At 35.8% G+C, this 22,556-nt stretch overlaps 5 protein-coding genes across 7 annotated transcripts; 3 read left to right on the forward strand and 2 right to left on the reverse strand.

Moving 5' to 3' along the window:
• The first annotated feature begins 2,415 nt into the window (after nt 1-2,415).
• LOC113698302 (uncharacterized) lies at nt 2,416-3,447 on the forward strand. 2 transcript variants are annotated; one of them, XM_027218079.2, is made up of 3 exons: nt 2,416-2,870; nt 2,960-3,065; nt 3,177-3,447. In XM_027218079.2, exons 1-3 carry the CDS (start codon nt 2,683-2,685, stop codon nt 3,222-3,224), a joined length of 342 nt encoding a protein of 113 aa, XP_027073880.1. In that variant the 5' UTR covers nt 2,416-2,682; the 3' UTR covers nt 3,225-3,447. The 2 variants fall into 2 exon arrangements, with proteins under 2 accessions (XP_027073880.1, XP_027073881.1); XM_027218080.2 differs by having other exon boundaries at nt 2,423-2,870; nt 3,180-3,447.
• A 23-nt stretch (nt 3,448-3,470) lies between these two features.
• On the reverse strand, nt 3,471-4,750 carry LOC113698300 (protein CHLORORESPIRATORY REDUCTION 7, chloroplastic-like). The gene is made up of 3 exons (XM_027218077.2): nt 4,560-4,750; nt 4,063-4,205; nt 3,471-3,913 (listed from the first exon to the last, which is right to left on the reverse strand). Exons 1-3 carry the CDS (start codon nt 4,612-4,614, stop codon nt 3,635-3,637), a joined length of 477 nt encoding a protein of 158 aa, XP_027073878.1. The 5' UTR covers nt 4,615-4,750; the 3' UTR covers nt 3,471-3,634.
• A 1,096-nt stretch (nt 4,751-5,846) lies between these two features.
• On the forward strand, nt 5,847-9,151 carry LOC113697887 (uncharacterized). 2 transcript variants are annotated; one of them, XM_072058386.1, is made up of 3 exons: nt 5,847-5,973; nt 7,015-8,085; nt 8,597-9,151. In XM_072058386.1, the coding sequence occupies exons 2-3, from the start codon at nt 7,079-7,081 to the stop codon at nt 8,751-8,753; spliced, it is 1,164 nt and encodes a 387-aa protein (XP_071914487.1). In that variant the 5' UTR covers nt 5,847-5,973; nt 7,015-7,078; the 3' UTR covers nt 8,754-9,151. The 2 variants fall into 2 exon arrangements, with proteins under 2 accessions (XP_071914487.1, XP_027073289.1); XM_027217488.2 differs by having other exon boundaries at nt 5,872-6,252.
• Nucleotides 9,152-14,737: 5,586 nt separating this feature from the next.
• Nucleotides 14,738-18,733, forward strand: LOC113699414 (LRR receptor-like serine/threonine-protein kinase RPK2). Its single transcript, XM_027219779.2, has one exon. The coding sequence runs from the start codon at nt 15,026-15,028 to the stop codon at nt 18,410-18,412; it is 3,387 nt and encodes a 1,128-aa protein (XP_027075580.1). The 5' UTR covers nt 14,738-15,025; the 3' UTR covers nt 18,413-18,733.
• Nucleotides 18,734-19,294: 561 nt separating this feature from the next.
• Nucleotides 19,295-22,403, reverse strand: LOC113698337 (ninja-family protein AFP3-like). Its single transcript, XM_027218122.2, has 2 exons — nt 21,412-22,403; nt 19,295-19,862 (listed from the first exon to the last, which is right to left on the reverse strand). The coding sequence occupies exons 1-2, from the start codon at nt 22,064-22,066 to the stop codon at nt 19,477-19,479; spliced, it is 1,041 nt and encodes a 346-aa protein (XP_027073923.1). The 5' UTR covers nt 22,067-22,403; the 3' UTR covers nt 19,295-19,476.
• Between the last annotated feature and the right edge of the window lie 153 nt (nt 22,404-22,556).

Here is a 22,556-nt window from a genome sequence, read left to right on the forward strand (position 1 = left end):
GAAATGGAACCGGCAGAAATAGAATTGTGATTTTTTGATTTTTTTGATTTTTTTGATTTTTTTTTGAAATTAATTAAATAAAACTGATAATAAAAATAGATAACAAACAACAAAAACAACAAAAAAAGTAATTTAATTAACATTGGATAGAAACTAAATAAACTAGAATCAACAAAGCACAATTTTCCATTTTTCATCAATTTCCTCTTTTCTTTTTTTTTTTTCACAAATTTTACGTTAAAACTTAAAACTAAAACTAAAACTAAAACGTGAACAAAATTAATATGACAAATAATTAGCAAATAAAAGACAAATAAAAAGGTAACAACTAAAATGCAGACAATCTAAAACCAAATCATGAATTAGATGCAACATACAAATTATTTAAAAATTTGGTGTCTACAGTAGTCTTTACCATCAATTTTTCCTTTATTTAATAACTTTGAATTTAGCAGATTTAATATATATATATTTTTTTTACTCTAATGGGAAACGTGATGAGGTAATTGATTGAAAGTAGATGGAATCCACAGTCCTAGCATTCTTTCTCTCTTTTTTTTTCCCAAAAACAAATGGTGAATTATCTGCTTTGGTATTTGGTTTACTAACTTGGGTACCCTCTTAAATCTTAATTATCATTCACCATTTGCCGTACACAACTAGCAAGGCAATGGGATGGGCCAATCTTTCGCAATGGGTTGGCCCAATCTTTTGCCAGGAGGTGAGGTAAACCTCCAACGAGACGGCCCAGTTTCGCATTATTTAAGTCGTACTGTTATTAATTAATTAACAGTCGTACAGAAAACAGATTCCCTATACTATATAAGAATGAGTTTAAGGTTTGAATTTCAACCGCAAGGATAGGGTTTTTTTTTGAAAATGTGAGAGTGTTTGAAGTGCAATTAGAGTATTGAATATGAATCATTATAACTAATTTAATTTTGTTGTAATTACTTGGATGTCCTTTTAAACATTTGAAACTAGGGGTAAGTTTGATATGTGACATTGTTTGATATCCAATTAAACATTGGATACAACTGAATTCAACTTGTGTTTTAGTGAAATTACATAAAAGCTCTTCTAATCATTTAATTGTATTAACATCTAAGTCTTTTAATTTCTTAAAGCCTTTCTCATCAGTTATTTACAAAGTTATGATATATAGATGTTAAGACACAATTAATGTTAATTAGTAGAGAAGTTTGGTTTCTTGGCCGTTATCATAGATGTTAATTCGGATGTTGTTACATTAATTACTTTTCTTCCCTATTTTGCAATACCTTTTTCAATAGATATGTTTTCTTTAACCAATTTACTTTTTGGTTATAAAAAATCTGTAATATTGCAAGTTGTATGTGCAATAATTTTTTAGTATTTTAATTCAATTGCCCATGTTAGACAAGTTTGGTAAGGAAGAAACCACATTTGTTAATTGTTATTTATAGTTTAAAATAAGTTTATCATCATAAATTTTTCCATTTATAGATTACATCTACTTCTTTTGTTGTTTTAACTATTAGTTAGGATAATTTTCAAATCGTCTGCTACTTTATTGACTATTCCATTTAGACAATTTTTCACTTCATCTGATTTGCCAATATGTTTAACTATCTACTTAAAGTTATTTGACTACAAATCTAAAGCATGTACCTCATTACTTTTAATTGTTTTTCTTAAATTGAGTAGATTAAGATGCTTTAGTATTTTTTTGAGGTAATTATTCCTCTAAATTAGCATGTTAGTTGTTGTATATCTTTGCAACTAACACAAAACTGATATTTCATGATTGTAATCCCTATCGAGAAGGAGATGCTTTGCTATATGGCTATATGTCCTAAATCATACAATAAATTATAATTAATTGGTTGCTCAATGTGAAGGCCTCGTGATGATATATGTCCTTAAAATCAATATAAATTCAAGAATTTGGCTTGCAAGAACCGAAATTCTACTATCAATGATTTCTTCAAGTATGCTAATTGTTCAAATCTCACTTATATGACAAGATAATGTGGTGGATTGCCCTTGTAGCAAGATCAAATTCAAACTAAATAACAAATTTTAATATCCCTAAAGTGCATGAGCAGATATAAATAGTTCTTTTATTATATTAGGTTAAATGCAAAGTAGTTGATCGTATCTTATAATTATGTTTTATTGCATATTATATTTTTTAACTTAATATGTAACTTATGATTTTTTTAATTTAATATCACATAATAAAATTATCATACTTCAATTCTTATACTAGAAAATGTCAAATAATAATTATTAACATTCTTTAATTATAGGCACTAAACTCCCACGCGTTGCGTGGGCTTTTCCTCCTAGTGTTAAAAGAAAAAAATAGGACAGTGTCAAGAAAGGCGGATGGAAAGAGGATTAGATTACCAAATTTTCTGTCGTCTCGTCTGCCAAATTTCGACCGTTGAAACTTGAAAATCCTTACTCCATCCCCACAAAACAAAACGGTCACGCCCCTGTTTCTCATCTCAACTCATATATACCTGACTTGAAACCTTTCCAAATTATTCTCTCAACACCCTACTACTGCTGCTGCTCTTTCATCATCTCGTGTTTCTCTCCCTATATCCACGCTGCTGGTAAAGTGATTGATATTCTCTTGTTGGAGTTGGACCAACAACAGATACCAAATTCCCATTACACAAATTCCATACCCCAATGGAGAATATGCTGGAAACCGCCCTTAACCAGATGGAGTCTACCACTTTGGACACCATGAGTCCTCCTCCTCACAATCTGCAGAAACCTATTAAAAGCCCAGTTTCTCAAAATACTGCGGCTGCTCCCTGCAAATCTGTGACTCCTAGTCGTCTTAAGGTTCCCAAGGCTTTCAAATATCCTGAGAGGTTTGTAATTCTGTCTTCTTTGCCTTTCATATTCCGCGTTTTTTTTTTTTGGTTTCAGCTATTTGTAAGCGATTCTTCATTTCTTGTAGGTATACTAGTCCAACCGATCTTATGATGTCTCCGGTGTCGAGAGGACTTCTTGCCAGAAGTAGAAAGCCCGGCGCCCTCTTACCTCCCTCCAAGAATCAACCCCATGTACGCTTTTGTTTTTTTAGCCCCAACACCCAGCAATCTTCTTCTTCTTTTTGGTTTGGATCTTTCTTTGTTTCCTTTCCTTTCAGTTTTATTGATTGTTTTGTACATTAGCAGCTTCAAGGTTTACAGCGTCAGGAAGTCGGACTTTTCGGGATATGAAATTTTGGGTCAGTGGAGCAGCAGTTGAAGAATTCTTTCACCTTTCGGTCTGATAATCAGCAAAACAGAGACCACCTAATGGGGTTCTCCATTTCTTTGCCTCCCTTTTGTTTCAAAATTTTTGATCCTTCAACTCGCTGAAATTAGAAAAGTGGTCTGTATCTTGTGTACTTTTGTCGACTATAATGCAAAGGGTTCACCTTCTCCGTACCATTCATATTCATATTTGTGGATGAGATAAAGGTCTTTGAACGATTTAAATATGTCGATTTGGAGCTTAATTAAAAATATGTAACTGCGAAGTTCGATAATGACCCCAAGAAAACCTTGATAATGTCGGATATCCTAAACACACTGGATCTCAAATATAGGAAAGCTATATGAAATTAGGATTTCAGGAAGGCTGCTGCTTACTCCAACCGGACCTCGTACCATTGAATTGAACCCACATCTCCATCAATTTCGAGTTCACAAACAGATTTTACCAGGAACTGGACAGCATCATCGGCAGTTTCAAATCTTGCAAGGTCGGGTGGTAGGGACTTGCCTGGCCAATTCTCCAGCCACCCCTTCAGCCTGCTCCTCAATTCTTCCTCTGAAACAAACTCCTCATCCTCTCCTGGTTCCATTAACACGTAAGTTTCAGTTGGAATGTTCGCTCTCCTCCTCCTCATAGCACAAGTCAGATGCTTCAAAATTTTTAATGGAAAAAATTAACGAATTTAGGAAGAGAATTCCGGGCCAATCTATATGTGAACTAAAGAACATACGTCATATACTCTGAAATTTAAAGAAAAAAAAATCATGGCCAATGATCAGAATGGAAACAAAATGAGACCTTAGGCGCATTCCTCAGTTGCTTGTTCCTTGAGGGAACTCCATGGAAAATTGAAGTGCTATGCATCGCCTGAAGAGAAACATGTCCTAAGCTTGCCGGAGGATATAATATTAGTTGATTATGCTGTTGAAACGCCTTTTTCCCTATGAAGTCACGGATAGGTAAAGCTCTCAGAATCATTTTTTTTAAAAAAAAACATTGACAGCTCCTAGTCTGCAACTTTCTTCTGCGTTTTCTACAATCAGTTCTATCAATTAGACAGCTCCAAGCAGCAGCAGAGAACATTTTCAGTAAGAATACAGATTAAAGATTAGAACCCCCTTTTTGTTTCTTAAATGTTTATACGTGTGCTCTTTTAAGATTAAATTAAAATCCTCACATCATCATACAAGCAAGAAATAGAAGTGGGAAAAGCAGTAGTGTGTTTTATGGATAAGGGACAGAGCTATCATCATCAGTTGGTGCTGATAAAAAGTGGATAGATAGAGCTTGCTTACCAATTACACGCTGAGTCGTATTGCTGAATAGGTGTCTTTGAAGAGCGAACTCCATCCTGTATTCCTGCTACCACCGCCGCGACTTTAGGGTCTTGAAAAATCTGACATGCAGACAATCTCGGAAGAAAGATAGACTACCGGGATGGTTTCAGCCTCTGAATATCTCGTGTCATAATGCCCTTGCAGTTCTTCATTTTTTTCAAGAATAGCCTCCTCTTTCTTTTTTTCAGTTAAATAAACTGGCAGACTTCAGGCTGTGCTAAGCATGTCGTATGCCCACTTAGAATTTCAAAAATATCTAAGTGAAAACCATTCTTTGCCATAAAATCAACGGTAGAAGGAGCCAAAGTAGAATATATACCCACTCGTGCATATTACTAAATATAAGTGTAAATCATAATTCTATCACTAAATACTAATTAGCAATTACTAATTAGTTAACTTAATTATAGCTATATTTGGAAGTAAAATTTTAGTGGAAGTTGATACATTGGAGTTTAGCTTAACAATTAAATTTAAAGTTCTTATATATTTCAATGTTGCTTGAAAATTGAGATTATGAGTTAGGACTTAGGGTTAGGAACCCTTTTTTTTTTCATATCATGTTTGTTTGAGTTGATTGAATTTTATTGGAAAAACATATATGATATTATTTTGTTACAATAATTTTTTAGAGAATATTAAAATATTTTAACTTGCTATAAATATTTCGGATTTCAAACATTACCAAATTACGGGTTTTCCGATCCAATATATCAAACTAAGGTTTGGACTGTAATCAGAAATTGGTCTTAAAAAAATCAACATTCAAATTATCATTTTTTTTTTATCGAATTCCTAATTAGCGACCAGTGAACACCCATAAAAAACATGAGAACCAGACTTGCTTTGATTTGGCATGAACAAAAGGCTAAAAAAAAAAAAAAAACAAATGTGTAATGGCAAAAATAGCAATGTACAAGAAAAAAAATATTAGCAAGCTACTTGTCATGTTATCAGAAAGTCATGTCCCAGGGTTATAAGTCCCTGGGACCGTGCCAAGAGTTGCCGGCTTTTGGTATTGGTTCTGGGATTAGGTTTATATTTCAACAAAAGTCTAATTTCGGCTGTTAAAAAAAAAACAAATATTAGCAAGATACTTGTCAATTTATTAGGAAGTCACGTGGTACGTACGGAGAAAAAGCACTAAAGCTCACTTTCTTTCTTACATGCATGGTAGATTTTGTTCGTTGACCGACTAAAGAGATCGATGGGAAAAAAAATGAAACAATTAAAAGTACGTTAACCAAAGTTTTCAGCATTGCAATGTAATGAGCTGTCTCTAAATAACTAACAAACATTCCCCCGTCACAGAGGCGGCCAGCGAGGGAAGTCATAAGTGCATTAACCGAAATGGTCGGATAGCCCTCCTTTGGTAGGAAATTGTGTTTTGATTCTTTGAAGAAAGAATAAACCCTAAGCCAACTCTCAATCCCTTGTCCTCTGGCTTCTTGTGTTGTCGATACGTAATTGAACTATTTATTGATTCACATTTCATAAATTTTTTTTTCTTTTCGGTTTTACCTTTCATTTTTCTTCAATCCCTCTTTTAGTCTTGTGGGACGTGGAGAGCGTTTTACAAGACGAAAAGGGAAGAATCTGATCATCATCTTCGAGTTCAATTGGTCATCAACGGTTTTGCGTTAGGATTTAGGTATGCTGAATGTTACGTTGCTTCTTTCCTTAGATGATATAATGCCGGTTCTCTTGAGTTTTTCGAGCCCTGAAGAATTAACCTCCAATATTCAGGATGTTGCTATAATTTGTATGAACTGAATTCTAGACGACTGCTGATTTAGCCCCCCAAGGAAAAAAAAATCCAAAGGGATAAGAGAACGATGTGGATCATGATCAGGGTTTATGATTTTCATCATGTCTAATTCAGCCCGTGAAAATTGTATGCACGCTTGTTGTCCAAATTAATTGCAGCTATTAGAAAGTTAGGGATTTGGGATATGGCTGTTTTCACTCAAATAAAGCCGAGCTTCAATCGCGGTATTGACAGCTCTTTTAGGACAATGTTCCATATGATATGTTTCGGATGTTATCATAATATGAATTTTTGATAGAGTTGGAAGTTTAGTGCTATATTCTGCTATTGATCAACTTTTTCTTGGTTGTTTATTTTGTGCCAATTCCTTTTCTTCCTTTTCTTCTTTTAGAGAAGGCCGATACAAAATATATAATTCGGGATAAATTTTCTTTCCCCACCGAATTTCAGTGGTGGGAGATTCTTTGTTGTATGGCCAGGCTAGTCATAAAACTTTTAATGATTTACTTAAAACCATGCGTTCATTGGATGATGATGATATTTCTGCACCGATAGAAGTTCTTGAATTTATAATTTGATTCTCCATTATAATTTTTCAACATAAGCGAGGCAATTATTCACAATCTCTAAACTGCATTTGTGCAGCATCTTGTCAGTACATTGCTTGAGGTTGTCCAAGTCAGTGCAGACTTGGTTTACCAGACAAACAATGGAAACCAAGCATGAAGGTGGAGTTAACAAGCATGTAGAGCTGAATACACAGCTCAAGCAGAATTCTGGTGAACAAACTACAGAAGGCACCTTTTCAGATGTAAAGAAGGTTCATCCTGTGGCTCAGCATGATGACACTAAAACAGCTACAGAAGACAGCATTTCAGGCTTAAAGCAACATCCTGAGCCAAAGCATGATGATTGTGGAAAAAACATAGAGGGCATTAGTTCACGTCTGTCTAATTCTTCATCTTCTTCATCAGCTTCTGATGATTCATTCAATAAAAGTGAGAAAGATGGACCTCAATCACCCAGATCAGGATGCATATCATCACCAGATGTTTCTACTCAGACCCCTCAATGGAGCATGGTAAGTGCATCTCCACGTGGTAGAAGCGGGAACTTATCTTCAACAGATGTCTTACCCCAAACCCCTGAGTGGGCAATGTTTAACTCATCACAAATGAAATCCCCTCCAATTCAAGCAATGGGGCGAGGTTATGACCCGAATCGGATTCCCTCTTCTATTTTCTCTGCTAAACCAGCAACACCCATGGACTGGAGCGTTGCTTCAAACGAGTCATTGTTCAGCATTCATATGGGGAATAACAGCTTCTCTAAAGATAGCATCTTTTTGCAAGGTCTAGACTTTACCAAGCCTGAGGAAGGGGCCAGTTCTCCTTTGACACAGACTAGTACTTCTGAAGCCAAGTCCAAAGAGTTGAATAGTTTCACCTCTAACCTTCCACCTGTTGCCGAAGTAGCAGAGAAACGTAGTAAGAACGTATATGTCAGGGAGGGATTAGAGGATGACTTGCACGAAACGCCAATAATTGTACCAGTGAAAAAGCTAGCTCCTGATGCTGAGGGAGTTCGTTTGTCCACTTCCTCCAATTTATCTGATGGCCGAGGAGTGCCTCATGCTGAGGCAACTAGTACTCCTGTTAGGGGCCCTCGTGTTTCCAATGAGAGTGCAAAAAGCAGCGACTCCTTTGCTTTCCCAGTGTAAGCTCCCTTTTCCTTCTCTGTCTGGTTATTTGTCATAAACTACTCGAGCTATGCTTCTGGAAACATTTTATGATTACATCCTACAACGGCATGGATGAACAATCGAGCCCAGACGCAGTTCTTTTAGCTTTCAAACTTAATTGTCGCCTTGTTTTTCACTATAACTACCTGAAAGTTGTGTTCCATACCACATTTCAGACGCATTGATGCACCAACAAACAGGTACTAGAGTTCAGAAATGTGGAGTTCCGGTTGATTTCTTTGAAAGTAGAGTGTGTGAGACCATCATTTGGGCCAATTTCATCTTGAAAGGAAAAATGACATTTATAACGAGAATCTCCTCTTAAAATCTGTGATTTGATGCCCAGGCAGTGCTTCAATTGGGAATTTTTTTATGCCTGCATGCATAGTTGGTCTAGTTTTGTTGAAAAATATGGAATTTGAACATGCTGTTAGTCTGCAGCATACATCTGAAAGGACACAATCCTTTCTCTTGCATTTGTTTCAGATTGCTAAGTGATGGTGGGAAAGGTGGTTCCTTGAAAGTGAATCCTGAAAAACCTGAGGCAACAAAGCCACAGCCTCAAGATCCTGAACAAGCCCCTGAAGTAGCATCGGCCAGTTGGTTTTCTTGCGTCACCTGTTGGCCGCCACGATGCTGTTGAGATCCGAGTTCCAGTAATTCATTCTTTTTACCAGGTTTGCGAGTTATTACCAGAATGATAGAGGCCCGCTAAATATGATGATGTCCCCTTCTTCTGAGAAGCGCTGATTGCTTTTATTTTGCTTAGAAATCTTGATGATTAGGCTGTTACATAGATAGTATTTTGTAGCAATTTTCAGATTCCATAACTTTCAGATATTTTGTAACAATTCACCCTGTTGGCATGTCTGCTTTGTATATACTAGTGCTTAATCGAAGTTGCTACATAAGAAGCATAGGCAACGGATCTAGATTATCCGTTCTTGGAACTCAATGCCTTGTGATCTTTGATTTGTATGACATGTTGGATGCCTGCCATTGACTTATTGAATGTTAACTAGTAATTGGACTTTTGGAACAGTTCTGTCTCTTATATTCTTCATAGCTGGGGATGCAATATTATTGTCAAAGATGTTAAGGTCAACAAATGTCTTGCCTTCTTCATAACCAGAAGCAGTCTAAACATGGAAAAGAAGGGATTTGTTCAGAAGCTTCCCTTCCCAGTCTTATTCAACGAATTTTTCTTTTTCTATTTTCATTTACCGCCTGACAGCGTTTGACAAAAGGCATATAATAACGGTACCTACATTTTTTTCCTTCCAATAATCAAAAGAAAATAAAAAAGTGCGAAGAAAATAAAAAAGAGAGCAAACCAGAAGCCACTTTTGGCCACCACAAACAATGCCAAAATTCAAAAACCAAGGTGACTTGACTATTAAGGAACTCTTACAAGATTTTTCCTTGATAGAAATGAGAGGGAAAATGCAAGGAGCAGTTGCAGGGCCGTTGTAAAGCTTCTGCAGTGTCTAATCAAGTGAATTAAGAAATTCATCAGGGAAGCCTTCTTCACATGGATGGAACAACCAAAGAGCTCTTGGTTTTACTACTACTCCCTCCGTCCCGTTTTGTTAGTCTTGATTTTTTTTTCACACAGATTAAGAAAGTATAATTAATTTGGTTGGAAACATAAATTTAAATTAATAATTTCCTAAAATACCCTTATGCTAATCACGAAGAGTGCATTGGAAAAACTCAATGTATTCAATGTAGTGGGTTAGTATTTAATAACAATGTATTAATAACAAGATACTCCCTCCGTTCCTTATTAGATGTCCTAATCCATTGTTTCTTTTTATCTGTCATTTTATGATATCAAGAAAGCATTTATGAACTTTTTTCCAAATTTACCCTTGCTTACCCTTTCAACTTTCTTGAATTGGAACTCTAAATAATTAAATGCAGTATTTGTAGCATTAACAATAAAAGTAATTGAAGAGATGAAGAGAGATAAAGGGTAATTTTGAGAAGTAAAGTTAAACTTTTGTTGACTTTTAGAAAATAACCAACTTTCTTAATCTAAGAGAATTAGTTATTCAGGCCATCTAATAAGGAACGGAGGGAGTATTTAATAAGGATATTTTAGACAATTTGAAAGATTACTACATTCCTTAATGGGAAAGTGGACTACAATTTGGGAACGAAAAAGGAAAACAAGACTATCAAATGGGACGGAGGGAGTATTACTTAATTCTTCGTGCATGATTTCGATGTACAATAATAATTTATCATTCATTACTTGTATTAATTGCATGTTCGGTATTTTTGTCCATGTTAGTTAGGGGCATTAATTTGCCCCTAACTTGAGAAATCACCAGAAAACCCTTTTATATTGCTCCTCCATACATGGCTCCAGCCTTTTCTTTTCCAAGTCAGATTTAATCATAAACTGCACACAGATGAAACCACTGAGCTTAGCTTGGCCACCAGTCCCTCCTTGGATTGTAGATGAGGTTCAAACCTCACCTTACCTGTAGTAAAAAAAATCTAAAATTAGTGTCGTAACATTTTCTTGATTTAGTTGGGTCTGTATACTCATTAGTCCCTAACACAAGCCTCCTTAGGCTTTCTCTCCCCCTAGATTAGAATAGAGTAGGTTATACAATGTATCATTGTTGGGAGAAAAAAATAAATAAATAAAACTGCACAGATGAACTCGTGGTGACAGATTACCTCATCCAGCTTTAAAAATATGGCAAGAAGCGGAGCTGGCTGCTAAAATAATTAGTAGGCTCCTGCTTTGTTTTAAAGACGAATGGACCATAATTAATTCCTCTGGTTTCGTCTTTTAAGGTTCAGTGGTGGCCTCTTTTCTTCCTCATGGGTGGTAGTACTTTAATTTAATTAAAATTAATCTAGTGATAAGAGGTCAGTTACAATTAACTTACTTTAATCACAATTAATCTAATGATGAGAGTTTTGAGAATTGGTATACCATAATACTCTTGAGCTATATCCCATAATTTTGTCGAACTTCTTGCTAGATGGCACCAAAGTATTATGGGGGATGTTTTAAGCTCAAGGGCTCAAGTTACCCTATGAACATCATATGTTATTTTTTCTTACCAGCAAGAGGCAAGAGCTCTTTGGATAGCCTCTTTTTTTTTTCATAAATTATTTTACTTGCATCGTAAACATGTTTTTTAATTATAATTTGCATTATGATTTTAACTATTATTTTATTTCATAAGCATCACATCACAACAATATATTAATGTGTTTTTTAATAAAAAATTTTCAAATAATCTTTAATTCAAACAGATCTTTAGAAGACCTATGCATTGGACTCAACCGATTTCCTTGCAGGAGTAAGAGTACCCCCCCAAGAATATGTACATACATCATAAACATAATATCATTTTTTTCCAATCATTTTATTTTCAAAACCATCTTTTTTTTTTCTTAAAAGTTGCTATATTATTATTCCTAAAAAGTTTTTTAACACTCAATCTTACAATTGAATTACTATTGATTATTATTCCTAAAATGTTTTTCAACACTCAATGAGTATGTTTGGTCAGCATGATTTTCAACAAAAAAAAAAAAATCAAAATTTGTTCAGCTTATATCATAAACATAATTTTCAACCACCTTTTTATTTCACATACATCACATCATAAAAAGTACTATATTAATTATTTTTAATAAATATTTCAAATAACCTCCTGTTCAAACATGCTTAATGATACAATTCATCATTATCTAATCTATTGACTATTATTCCGAACACTCAATCTTACAATTGATCCCTATCCAATCTATTGAGAGAATCGAAGGAAATTCAATAGCTTTCGACCCTGCTGCAGGAAATTTTGGAGAGAGAACGCAGTTAGGAAATCCGACTCTTCTAAGCTGTGCCCTAACTCCCTCCTTTGGTGACCAACTGAGATTGGTTTAATTTACGTACCATGTATATCCACTAGTCCCCTATCATAATCTTCTTAGACTCTTCTTTTCCTTAAATTATAGGGTGTGTTTGAATCCCCTGTTTTTTGGGTTGTTTTTGAAAAACTGTTTTTCACATTCCAAATGCTACAGTAAAAGTGTATTTCCAAAACAACTCCAAAAACATCATATCCAAACATTATATAAAAAACAACTACATATGTATATTTCAATTATGTATATTATATATATATAATATTATATTAATATAAATTGAAATATACAAATTGAAAATTATATATATTATATTATATAAATATTTATATAAATTAATATTATACATAATATTGTATATTATACATAATATAATATAATATACATAATATGTAATATTGTATACATAAATGTGTAAATATTTATACATAATATATTATGTACATTATATTATAATATATACATTATTAATGTACAATATTATTATGTACATTATTGTGTATAATAATGTTATGCATAATATATAATATACATAATATGTAATAATGTATATTATGTATAATGTATTATATTATGTATAATATATTATATATACAATATTATGTATATTATACAATTTGAAAATTATATATTATATATTTATATATTAAATGAATATTTATATAATGAAATATACAATAAATACTACAAATTGAAATATTATATAAACACCATATTTATAATTAATATTAATGTATATTATATATATTAAATATTTATATATTTATTTATACATATTATAAATATTTTTATATATTTATATGAATATTATATATTATATAAATTATATATAATATAACCTATATTATATATTATATATATATTATACATTTATATAAATGTACATTTATACATAATATATATATATTAATGTATATTTATAATATAAATTTATATTATGTATTATATATAATATAATACATTTATACATTTATATTAATATACATAATATTAATTTTATATTTATACATAATATTAATACATTTGTACATTTATATTAATTATATTAATACATTTATACTTAATATTAATATATATTAATAAAATTATAATTTTTACATTTATATAATATTCATTTGTAATTTATACATTTATTATAATATAGACTTATACATTTATAAATATATTTATATTATGTATTATATATAATATAATATATTTTTATATTTTTTTATATAAATACATAAATATATTTATTTATAAATATTTATAAATGTATTATAAATGTATAAATGTATATTTATATAAAAATATATAAATTATAATTGATAATTTATACATTTATATAATATTCATTTATAATTTATACATTTATAATAATATACACTTATACATTTATAAATATATTTATATTATGTATTATATATAATATAATAAATTTATAATACATTTATATATTTTTATATAAATATATAAATATATTTATTTATAAACATTTATAAATGTATTATAAATGCATAAATGTATATTTATATAAAAATATAAAAATTATAAATTATAAATTGTAATTTATACATTTATATAATATTCATTTATAATTTATAATTTATAATAATACACACTTATATATTTATAAATGCATTTATATTATCTATTATATATATTATAATTCATTTATAATACATTTATATATTTTTTAGCGAATATATAAGTATATTTATTTATAAATATTTATAAATGTATTATAAATGTATAAATGTATATAAAAATAAAAATATAAAAATTATAAATTATAAAAATACCCAAAAATATGTTTTAAAAATACCTCTAAAAATAATCCAAAAAACATCTACAATAAAAGTTTTTCATATAGTTTTTGAAAAACAACTCCAAAAACAACTAATCCAAACGGACTTGTATTTCAAAAACAAAATGCTACAGTGCTGTTTTTGAAAAACAACCCCAAAAACAACTAATCCAAACAGAGCCATAGTTTATATAAATATAAATGTAGCGTTGCTGAAAAAAAGAAAGGACGGGGGGATGGATTTAGATGGGGCCATACGCGGCACGAGCGAGTGATTCGCTTCGATAGGTAGAAGTACTCCCGTTCCTTCTAGTAGTTCTAACTAATCAAGAGAGGAGCTGTATTTGATTGACACTGTCTATTATTCAATCAAACTGGGACAGTCTGGGACTGGTTGAGGCGATGGGCGAGCCAATTGGCATGAGGAAGTCGAGTCCTAATAGACTCCTTCGGTCCCGAAGGACTAAGGAGTGTGGCAGTGGGAGGAGGTGGGCGGGGGACAATTGACCGCTTGACGGGCTGATGCATTAATTGACCGGCAACGGTCCCCACTGGTTCGCCCAAAAAGTCTTTGTGCTATTGGACCCCACCATCACTCGTCCTCCTAAAAAGACAGCCAGCCCTCCCACAAGACAAGAAAGAAAAAGAGTGAGGAAGACAAAAAAAAAAAAACATCTTAAATTTATACTAAAACCAAACAAATTAATCAAAATCAGGAAAAAAAAGAGAGAGAGAGAGTGAAATACTACAAGGAGTAGAGTAGCACTTGTGGGTGGTACCGTAATTGCTGGTAAAATAAATTATTAATCCAAATAGGGAGAAACACCAAAAACAAAAAGAAATGTAATTAGTAGAAGAGTAAAAAATAAAAATAAAAATAAAAAAGAAGAAGAGTAAAAAATGGGGTACGGAAACAGCAACGCGTTTTCTCAATCAGAGGGGCACAACAACAACAACCCACTGTTGAGTTGAGCTGAGCTGATGTTTGAGTCTCTCTCTCTCTCTCTTTCTTGCTTTCTTTCTTTCTTTCTTTCTTTCTTTTCTTTCCTTCTCTCTCTCTCCTAACTCTCTACCGAAAACAAAGAAGCAAAAAGTGACCCAAAATTAGAGCTGGAACGCTAGGGTTTTTCTTCAAACTCGGACAAGACCCTCTCTCTCGCTCCAACGTCAACTTGGGGAAGAGAGACAAAAGAGTTTAGGGCTTCTTTCAGGACCCTTTTGGGGTTTCTCTAATGGGTCGTCGTTCTTCTGTCATAAAATGGTACCATTTGAAGCTTTTGATTCTCATCTGGCTCTGCTTTCTACCTCAAAAAGATGCGATTTTTGGCTCGGATTCGGATGCATCAGCTCTCTTGGAGTTCAAGGCCTCAGTTATGGACCCCTCTGTACTGCTCTCGAGCTGGGATTCAAGCAAAGCTTCTGACCACTGCTCCTGGTTCGGTGTCGCCTGCGACTCCGCTTCTCGCGTGGTGGCTTTAAATATCAGCGGCGGCGGCGGCGGAGGTGGAGGTAATTCGGGTTCGGTTTCTTGTGCTAGAATTTCTCAATTTCCACTTTATGGGTCTGGAATTAGAAGGGCTTGCTCAAATACTAATGTTAAAATTTCTGGTAAATTGCCACTTGCCGTGTCCAAACTGTCCGAACTTCGGGTCTTGTCACTGCCTTTCAACGAATTGAGTGGTGAAATTCCTGAGGAAATTTGGGGTCTGGATAAACTGGAAGTTCTTGATCTTGAGGGCAATTTATTAACTGGGTCTTTGCCACTTCAGTTTAAGGGTTTGAGGAACTTGAGGGTTCTGAATTTGGGGTTTAATGGGATCGTAGGGGGGATCCCAGATTCGTTCTCAAACTGTTTGGCTCTGCAAATCTTGAGCTTAGCTGGAAATCAAGTGAATGGAACCATTCCAGAGTTTATTGTTGGGCTTAAAGATCTGAGGGGCCTGTACCTGTCGTTTAATCAGCTCAGCGGGCCAATTCCTAAAGAGATTGGACTTAATTGTGCAAATCTCGAGCATTTGGAGCTGGCTGGTAATGTACTGACTGAAGGGATTCCTAGAGGTTTGGGGAATTGTAGGGCGTTGCGTTCACTCCTCCTATTTTCAAATATGTTGGAGGAGGTTATTCCAGCAGATCTTGGTCAACTGCAGCAGCTTGAAATTTTGGATTTGTCAAGGAACAGCTTGAGTGGTGCACTACCTCCCGAGCTGGGCAATTGCTCCAAGTTGTCCATTCTTGTGTTATCCAACTCGTGGGATCCTATTCCTAATATCTCGAGATCAGGTGTCTCTAGTGAAGAATTTAATTTCTACGAGGGCAAAATACCACCAGAAATTACTAGCCTCCCAAGCTTGAGGATGATGTGGGTGCCGAGGACAACTTTTTATGGAAAGTTGCCAAGTAATTGGAGCAGTTGTGACAGCTTGGAGATGGTGAACTTGGCTCATAATTATTATACTGGAGAAATTACTGACGGGTTTAGCAACTGCAAGACGCTCCATTTTCTTGACTTGAGCTCAAACAGGTTGTCTGGTCAACTTGTCGATAAACTTCCAGTTCCTTGCATGACTCTGTTTGATGTCAGTGGAAATTCTTTATCAGGCTCAATTCCCAGGTTTTACAACAGCAAATGTGCTCATCCCCCCAACACGGATAGAGATATCAGTGATATATCATCTGCATACTTGTCATATTTTGCTGAAAAATCTCGAGCTGAAATTCCTTTTGAGTCATTTGTTGATGGTGACGGTGTGTATGTATTTCATAACTTTGGGAGTAATAATTTTACAGGAACCTTGCAGTCGATGCCTATTGCACCTGATTGGTTGGAGGGCAATACTATCTATGCATTTTTTGCCAGTAATAACAAGCTTTCTGGGCCATTTCCTGGGAATTTGTTTGAGAAATGTGGAGAATTGACTGGTATGATTGTGAATATCAGCAATAATGGATTTTTTGGTCAAATTCCTGCTGATATTGGTACTACATGCAGATCCTTGAAACTTTTGGATGCCTCTGAAAATCAGATAACTGGGACAATTCCTTCCAGTTTTGGGAATTTGGCTTCAGTTGTTGCTCTTGACTTGAGCTGGAACCTTTTTCAAGGTCCAATTCCTAGCAGTTTTGGCCAATTAAAGGATCTCAAGTTTCTTTCATTGGCTGGAAATAATTTGACTGGCACCATTCCCACAAGTTTGGGGCAGTTGCAGTACTTGGAAGTGTTTGAACTGTCGTCAAATTCTCTCAGTGGTGAGATTCCTAAAGATCTTGCAAATTTGAGGAATTTAACCACTCTTCTCCTCAACAACAACAATCTAACGGGACAGATTCCATCTGAGTTGGCCAACGTTGCTACTCTTTCGGTATTCAATGTGTCATTCAATAATCTGTCTGGACCGCTACCCCAGAATGGTAACTTGATGAAATGTAACAGTGTCCTAGGAAACCCGTATCTTGGATCTTGCCATATGTATTCTTTAACAACCCCATCTGCAGATCAGCAGGGAAGATTTGGGGATCCACAGAATTATGCCGCTACTCCATCTCCTACTCCACCCCAGAAAGGTGGGAACAGTGGTTTCAACTCAATTGAGATAGCATCCATAACTTCTGCTGCAGCCATTGTGTCAGTTCTCATTGCTCTTGTTGTCCTCTTCTTTTACACAAGAAAGTATAATCCAAGGTCTAGAGTTGGGGGGTCGACCAGGAAGGAAGTTACAGTCTTTACTGACATTGGTGTTCCGCTGACATTTGAGAATGTGGTCCGCGCAACAGCAAACTTCAATGCTAGTAATTGCATTGGTAATGGAGGATTTGGAGCAACCTACAAGGCTGAGATTGCACCGGGGGTCCTAGTGGCAATAAAAAGGCTAGCAGTAGGACGCTTTCAAGGGGTTCAACAATTTGATGCAGAAATCAAAACTCTAGGCAGACTCCGTCATCCGAATCTTGTGACTTTGATAGGATACCATGCCAGTGAAACAGAGATGTTTCTTATATATAACTATTTGCCTGGGGGAAATTTGGAAAAGTTCATTCAGGAAAGATCTACAAGGGCTGTGGATTGGAGAGTACTGCACAAGATTGCCCTGGACATAGCCCGTGCACTTGCCTACCTGCATGATCAGTGTGTCCCACGTGTTCTTCATCGCGACGTGAAGCCTAGCAATATCTTGTTGGATGAGGACTACAATGCATATTTGTCTGATTTTGGATTGGCTCGTCTGTTGGGAACTTCAGAGACCCATGCCACGACTGGTGTGGCCGGAACTTTTGGATATGTTGCCCCAGAATATGCAATGACTTGCCGTGTCTCTGACAAGGCTGATGTCTACAGTTATGGCGTCGTGTTGCTTGAGTTAATTTCAGATAAGAAAGCTCTCGATCCCTCATTTTCTCCATACGGAAATGGTTTCAACATAGTAGCTTGGGCATGCATGCTCTTGAGGCAAGGCCGAGCCAAGGAGTTCTTCACAGCTGGATTGTGGGACGCAGGTCCCCATGATGATTTGGTTGAAGTTCTACACTTGGCAGTTGTGTGCACAGTGGAATCCCTATCAACCAGACCCACTATGAAGCAAGTCGTGAGACGGCTGAAGCAACTCCAGCCGCCATCTTGTTAGCTACAGTACAGAGGAGTCAGCTGATTGACACATTTGATGCATAGAGGGGGTCAGCCCGCGGACTTGCACTTTTGACTGCAGAAGTGCACTCGGGGGTCTTCACGGGCTGCCACTAGATTCGGATTTTAAAGTTTAGGTGCTTGTAAATTGTAGTATAGCTTCTGCCCCCATTTTTCCATATCAATGTCCCTGATTAGAGAGGGGGTTCACTGATGGATCTGCAGAAGAATGCAGATATTCGTTTCTTAAGGTTGTATACATGTATTCAATTTCTGTTTGCTGCTGTGAAATAAGAGTCACAAAGAGAATCATTCTGCAGAACACCTGCCACTTCAAAATTGGCCGTGATATTTGATTCTCGTGTACCGTGCCTGAAATTTTAGAAGTTGCAATCCCGAAAGATGTGACTTTTGCCTTCTCCCTCCTCCAGGGAAAGAAATATTGCCCGCTTGGGCCATTAGTATTGTTCACTGGGTCAAAGCCTGTTTCTCCCAGCCCTCATATTATTTGCTCGGGGACATCGCTGTGATCTCTGCCTGATGCTTTAAAAAGAAAGGATAGATCTTCGTGATCTCTGCCTAATATGCTCGGTCAGTGGCCTCGCCGTGTCCGGTATTACCCCTTTAATTTGTCCCAGTCTTCTCTATGATTCTCTGCCTTGCGGGCGTTTGCAGACGCAACCATCCATTCACTTTCGCTTGATATCTCTGTTATGGATTAGTCAAAAAAGAACCCGTTTAAGGAGCAGTACTCCGTGCCCATGCATCCCGAGAATTGCTAGAGTTTTGTCGGAAGCCATACCGGACATGGAAATCCGCTAAAAGAGATATAAAATCAACGGATACCATCATATTGGCGCATAATGAAATAGTAGCATATAGAGACCGGGAAGAAGACCTCATTTGAAAGTAGGAAGTAACAAAAGAAACAACGGAACCCCTCAGCAGTCAAGGCGTCAGCCTAACACAAACAAATTTAACCAATAAGTGATGGACGTCATTAAATAAAATTGGGCAAATGAAGAAAAACTAAGCAGCGATGACTAAGTGCTAAGGGGGTTCATGTTACAGCTTCCTTGCTACAATTAAGGGTGAAGGGTTAACAACTATATGCCTCAATGGTTGCTCTACTTCAGTTCCGCCTGCATGCTTGACAAACTCGGCCGGAGACAGGAAGCTTCCATGGCAAACGCACACAATTTTTACTTCCTCTCCTTTCTGATATCTATACAAAAATCCTTCTATCTTTTTACCATTTGGCCCATTTCCAGTTGTGGAGACACAAGGCATATCAAGCATTACATTCTTGAGCATCTCCTTTGCTTCTTTTGCTCCCTTGTCAACTGCTGCCTTGCCAACCACTGATCCAGGAGGCACTTGAGGTTTTTGCTCATGGTGAACCTTAAGAGATTGCACGCTGGAAGGGCTCTTTGTGCCATTCTTTTCGTTCACTGCAGCAATTAAGATGCAGTTAAAAGACCGGGGGGAAAAAATTACAGATCAAATATGCATCTTCAGGAGCACTTGTTAACAATTGGAATCTTCATCACTAAGTGACAAACTAATTTTTCCCATAGGGCAAAGTGGAAAAACTGAGAATCACATGATCCTATAAAAAAAGCTTGAGCGAACACATCACATACACAGCCAGAAAAATGCTAGGAATGGTCAAACGCGGAGTACCAACCAACCCAGCAATGTTGCATAATTTGACTAAAATGGCTATTCCAATAAAAGATCGAAACAACGGTACTTTTGTTACAGCTAAAACAACATCCTTAACAAATTGTTCTGGATGCTTAGTTTTAAATTTGCATTCAGTAAAGATTTCAACGGATACTCGCCCAAATTCATATTAACCAGGAATGTTTATCCAAGATAAGCTCGATTCTTATCCCATTCAGATACACTCCGGGGAATTAGTTTTTCAAGCTGCCCGGCCAGTGTCGCTTTTCTTTTCTAATCAAAACTTACCTACCATGAAAGGAGCTTGATATTCTCCACAAGGGCAAACTATTTGAAAATAATTAACTCTTTGTCCAAACATCAATATGGTAACTCGAGAAGGGTATTAAACGTGGTGCCAAAATATAGCAACAAAGTTTACGCATGGACAAAAGACTTGTAAGCATTAGCAATAAGTGCATGGCCAGAAAAGCAAACCAAGAAATAGGACCTACCGAAGCCACAAAAGAATGGAAAATGGGTTTCTGAATCAGTTAAAATTATCAAAATATCATTTAACTAAGACAAATTATTCAATTATGCTCATAAGCTATGGCAGTAACCAGTATAGAAAGACAATTCATCGTGTCATGCTTAAAGAGGAAACATAACTATGTCCACAAAAACTTCAGAGAAGCATATGTCAAATCCAATTGACTACGCATAAATCTTGCACTCGTATTTTTAGTGAATGGCGAGTAAGCAAAATCCAAAAAGGTTAAATCACTTAATTCTCTAAACTTGGTCAAAATTTTAGTTTTGCAAACTTTGGTTTAAACTTTCCAAGCAAAGATATCTATACCACTAACCTACCTGATTTCTAATTTCTTTGAGAGGCAAGGCAACTCCATACATATTACTCATTGTGCTCAAGTTGATTGAAACACATATCCCACGAATAAAGCTGAGCTTAAAAGAACCCTAGCCCAACTCTTACAACAACAATACGAAAATAGATTTTGAAGAAGCATCTGTCTATAAAAGGAAGCTAGCTAAGCGCAATTCCTGAATACAGACTCCACAATTTCACATCTTAGAAACCATTAGGATCAAATCAAGCAAGAAGCAATTTTTCCATTTGTATACTCAGAACGTAACCAACCCTCCTCCCCTCCCCCAACCAACCAAAGCACGCTCGCACACACTCACGACAAGCTGCAAATGCAAGTACACCAAATTAACCGTGACAACAAATTTTAAGGAGAAAAAATGTAAAAGTTACCAACAAAGGTAAGAAATAAAACGGATAAAGAATAATCCTAAAAGAGTAAATACCTTGAATGGGTTGACTATGGAATTCAGAAATCTCAGAGAAAGCACTGCCTTGTGATCCAATTGATGCCTGGGATGATGGCATCATATTTCCATTCCCGTTCCCATTAATGCTGTCTAAACCTTGGCAACTATTATTGGTATTAGTACCATTACTCTCATTTTCTTCACCAGAATAATCCTCCGGCTCAACCTTCTCCCTCCCAACCCTCATAATCTTAATCTTATCCATCCTCCTCCTTTTAGCCTCCATCCTCCTCAACGACTGCAACTCCTTCCGCTTCCTCCACTCCTGCTCTGTCTCCGTTGGCAGAGAACAAGTCCTTGACAACGGCGAATACGAAGCAATTGGCACCAATGACGCGTGGCTTTCTTCACCGCCTGCAACACCAGCGTACATGAAAGTTAATACAGAAGAAGATCGCATTAACTTCATCTTAGCCTGTTTTGGGTCCACCCCAAACCTTCCATTCAATGACAGCCCCAAACTTAACTCCACCTCTTCTTCTCCATTATCAACCCCGAATTTTCTTGATAAAGTATTCCCGTTCGGCAAGTTATTGAACAGTAGATCTTTTGAAAATCCATTGACTTGAGTGGGCAAATGGCCCTTTCCTTTATTTTCTCCAGCCTCTGCCATGTAGTTCACCAGCATCATTAATAGAAAACCCAAAAAGATTCAATCTTGAAGATGCTCAGATGGAAATAGTCTTACTCCACCAGTAATAATTCAAGTAAATTTCATTTTCCCTCGCCAAAGAGAACAAGGAAAAAAACAAAGACAAAAGGAAAGAAACAGATTTATGGGTCCAGAAAACCTCATAACAAGGTAAAATAACAAGTTGTGCAAATCTCTGATAATGTGAAGAAGGAACTCAAAAGAATTTCGAGGGAAGAGTTCGCCGGCGAGGTGGAGAGCGCCATGACCGCGAGGGAGACAACATAAACAAATGTGAATAAATGAAAAGAGCAATGGGAAAGAAACTGGGGAAAAGAAATAAAAGGGAGAACTTGAAATTGGCCTGGGGAGCATGAAAAGACGAAAAAGGACAGAGATATTGAAACGCAAATGAGTTAGACGTGACACGTGGATGGGGTGAAGTATCATGAGACGACCCACGTGGTTAAGACAAGCTGGTTTGGAGGAC

This window comes from Coffea arabica, chromosome 7c, assembly GCF_036785885.1.
Source record: "Coffea arabica cultivar ET-39 chromosome 7c, Coffea Arabica ET-39 HiFi, whole genome shotgun sequence".
NCBI lineage: Eukaryota > Viridiplantae > Streptophyta > Magnoliopsida > Gentianales > Rubiaceae > Coffea > Coffea arabica.

Excerpts from the sequence above, each read along its gene's own strand:
- LOC113698302 (XM_027218079.2), top strand. The coding sequence starts at position 2,683 with ATGGAGAATATGCTGGAAACCGCCCTTAACCAGATGGAGTCTACCACT. Across the intron at positions 2,871-2,959 it reads GCTTTCAAATATCCTGAGAG|GTATACTAGTCCAACCGATC; the intron begins GTTTGTAATTCT and ends CATTTCTTGTAG. Across the intron at positions 3,066-3,176 it reads CCTCCAAGAATCAACCCCAT|CAGCTTCAAGGTTTACAGCG; the intron begins GTACGCTTTTGT and ends TTTGTACATTAG.
- LOC113698300 (XM_027218077.2), bottom strand. The coding sequence starts at position 4,614 with ATGGAGTTCGCTCTTCAAAGACACCTATTCAGCAATACGACTCAGCGT. Across the intron at positions 4,206-4,559 it reads TACGACTCAGCGTGTAATTG|GGAAAAAGGCGTTTCAACAG; the intron begins GTAAGCAAGCTC and ends GTGACTTCATAG. Across the intron at positions 3,914-4,062 it reads AACTGAGGAATGCGCCTAAG|CATCTGACTTGTGCTATGAG; the intron begins GTCTCATTTTGT and ends AAAATTTTGAAG.
- LOC113697887 (XM_072058386.1), top strand. The coding sequence starts at position 7,079 with ATGGAAACCAAGCATGAAGGTGGAGTTAACAAGCATGTAGAGCTGAAT. Across the intron at positions 8,086-8,596 it reads GACTCCTTTGCTTTCCCAGT|ATTGCTAAGTGATGGTGGGA; the intron begins GTAAGCTCCCTT and ends CATTTGTTTCAG.
- LOC113699414 (XM_027219779.2), top strand. The coding sequence starts at position 15,026 with ATGGGTCGTCGTTCTTCTGTCATAAAATGGTACCATTTGAAGCTTTTG.
- LOC113698337 (XM_027218122.2), bottom strand. The coding sequence starts at position 22,066 with ATGATGCTGGTGAACTACATGGCAGAGGCTGGAGAAAATAAAGGAAAG. Across the intron at positions 19,863-21,411 it reads CCATAGTCAACCCATTCAAG|TGAACGAAAAGAATGGCACA; the intron begins GTATTTACTCTT and ends TAATTGCTGCAG.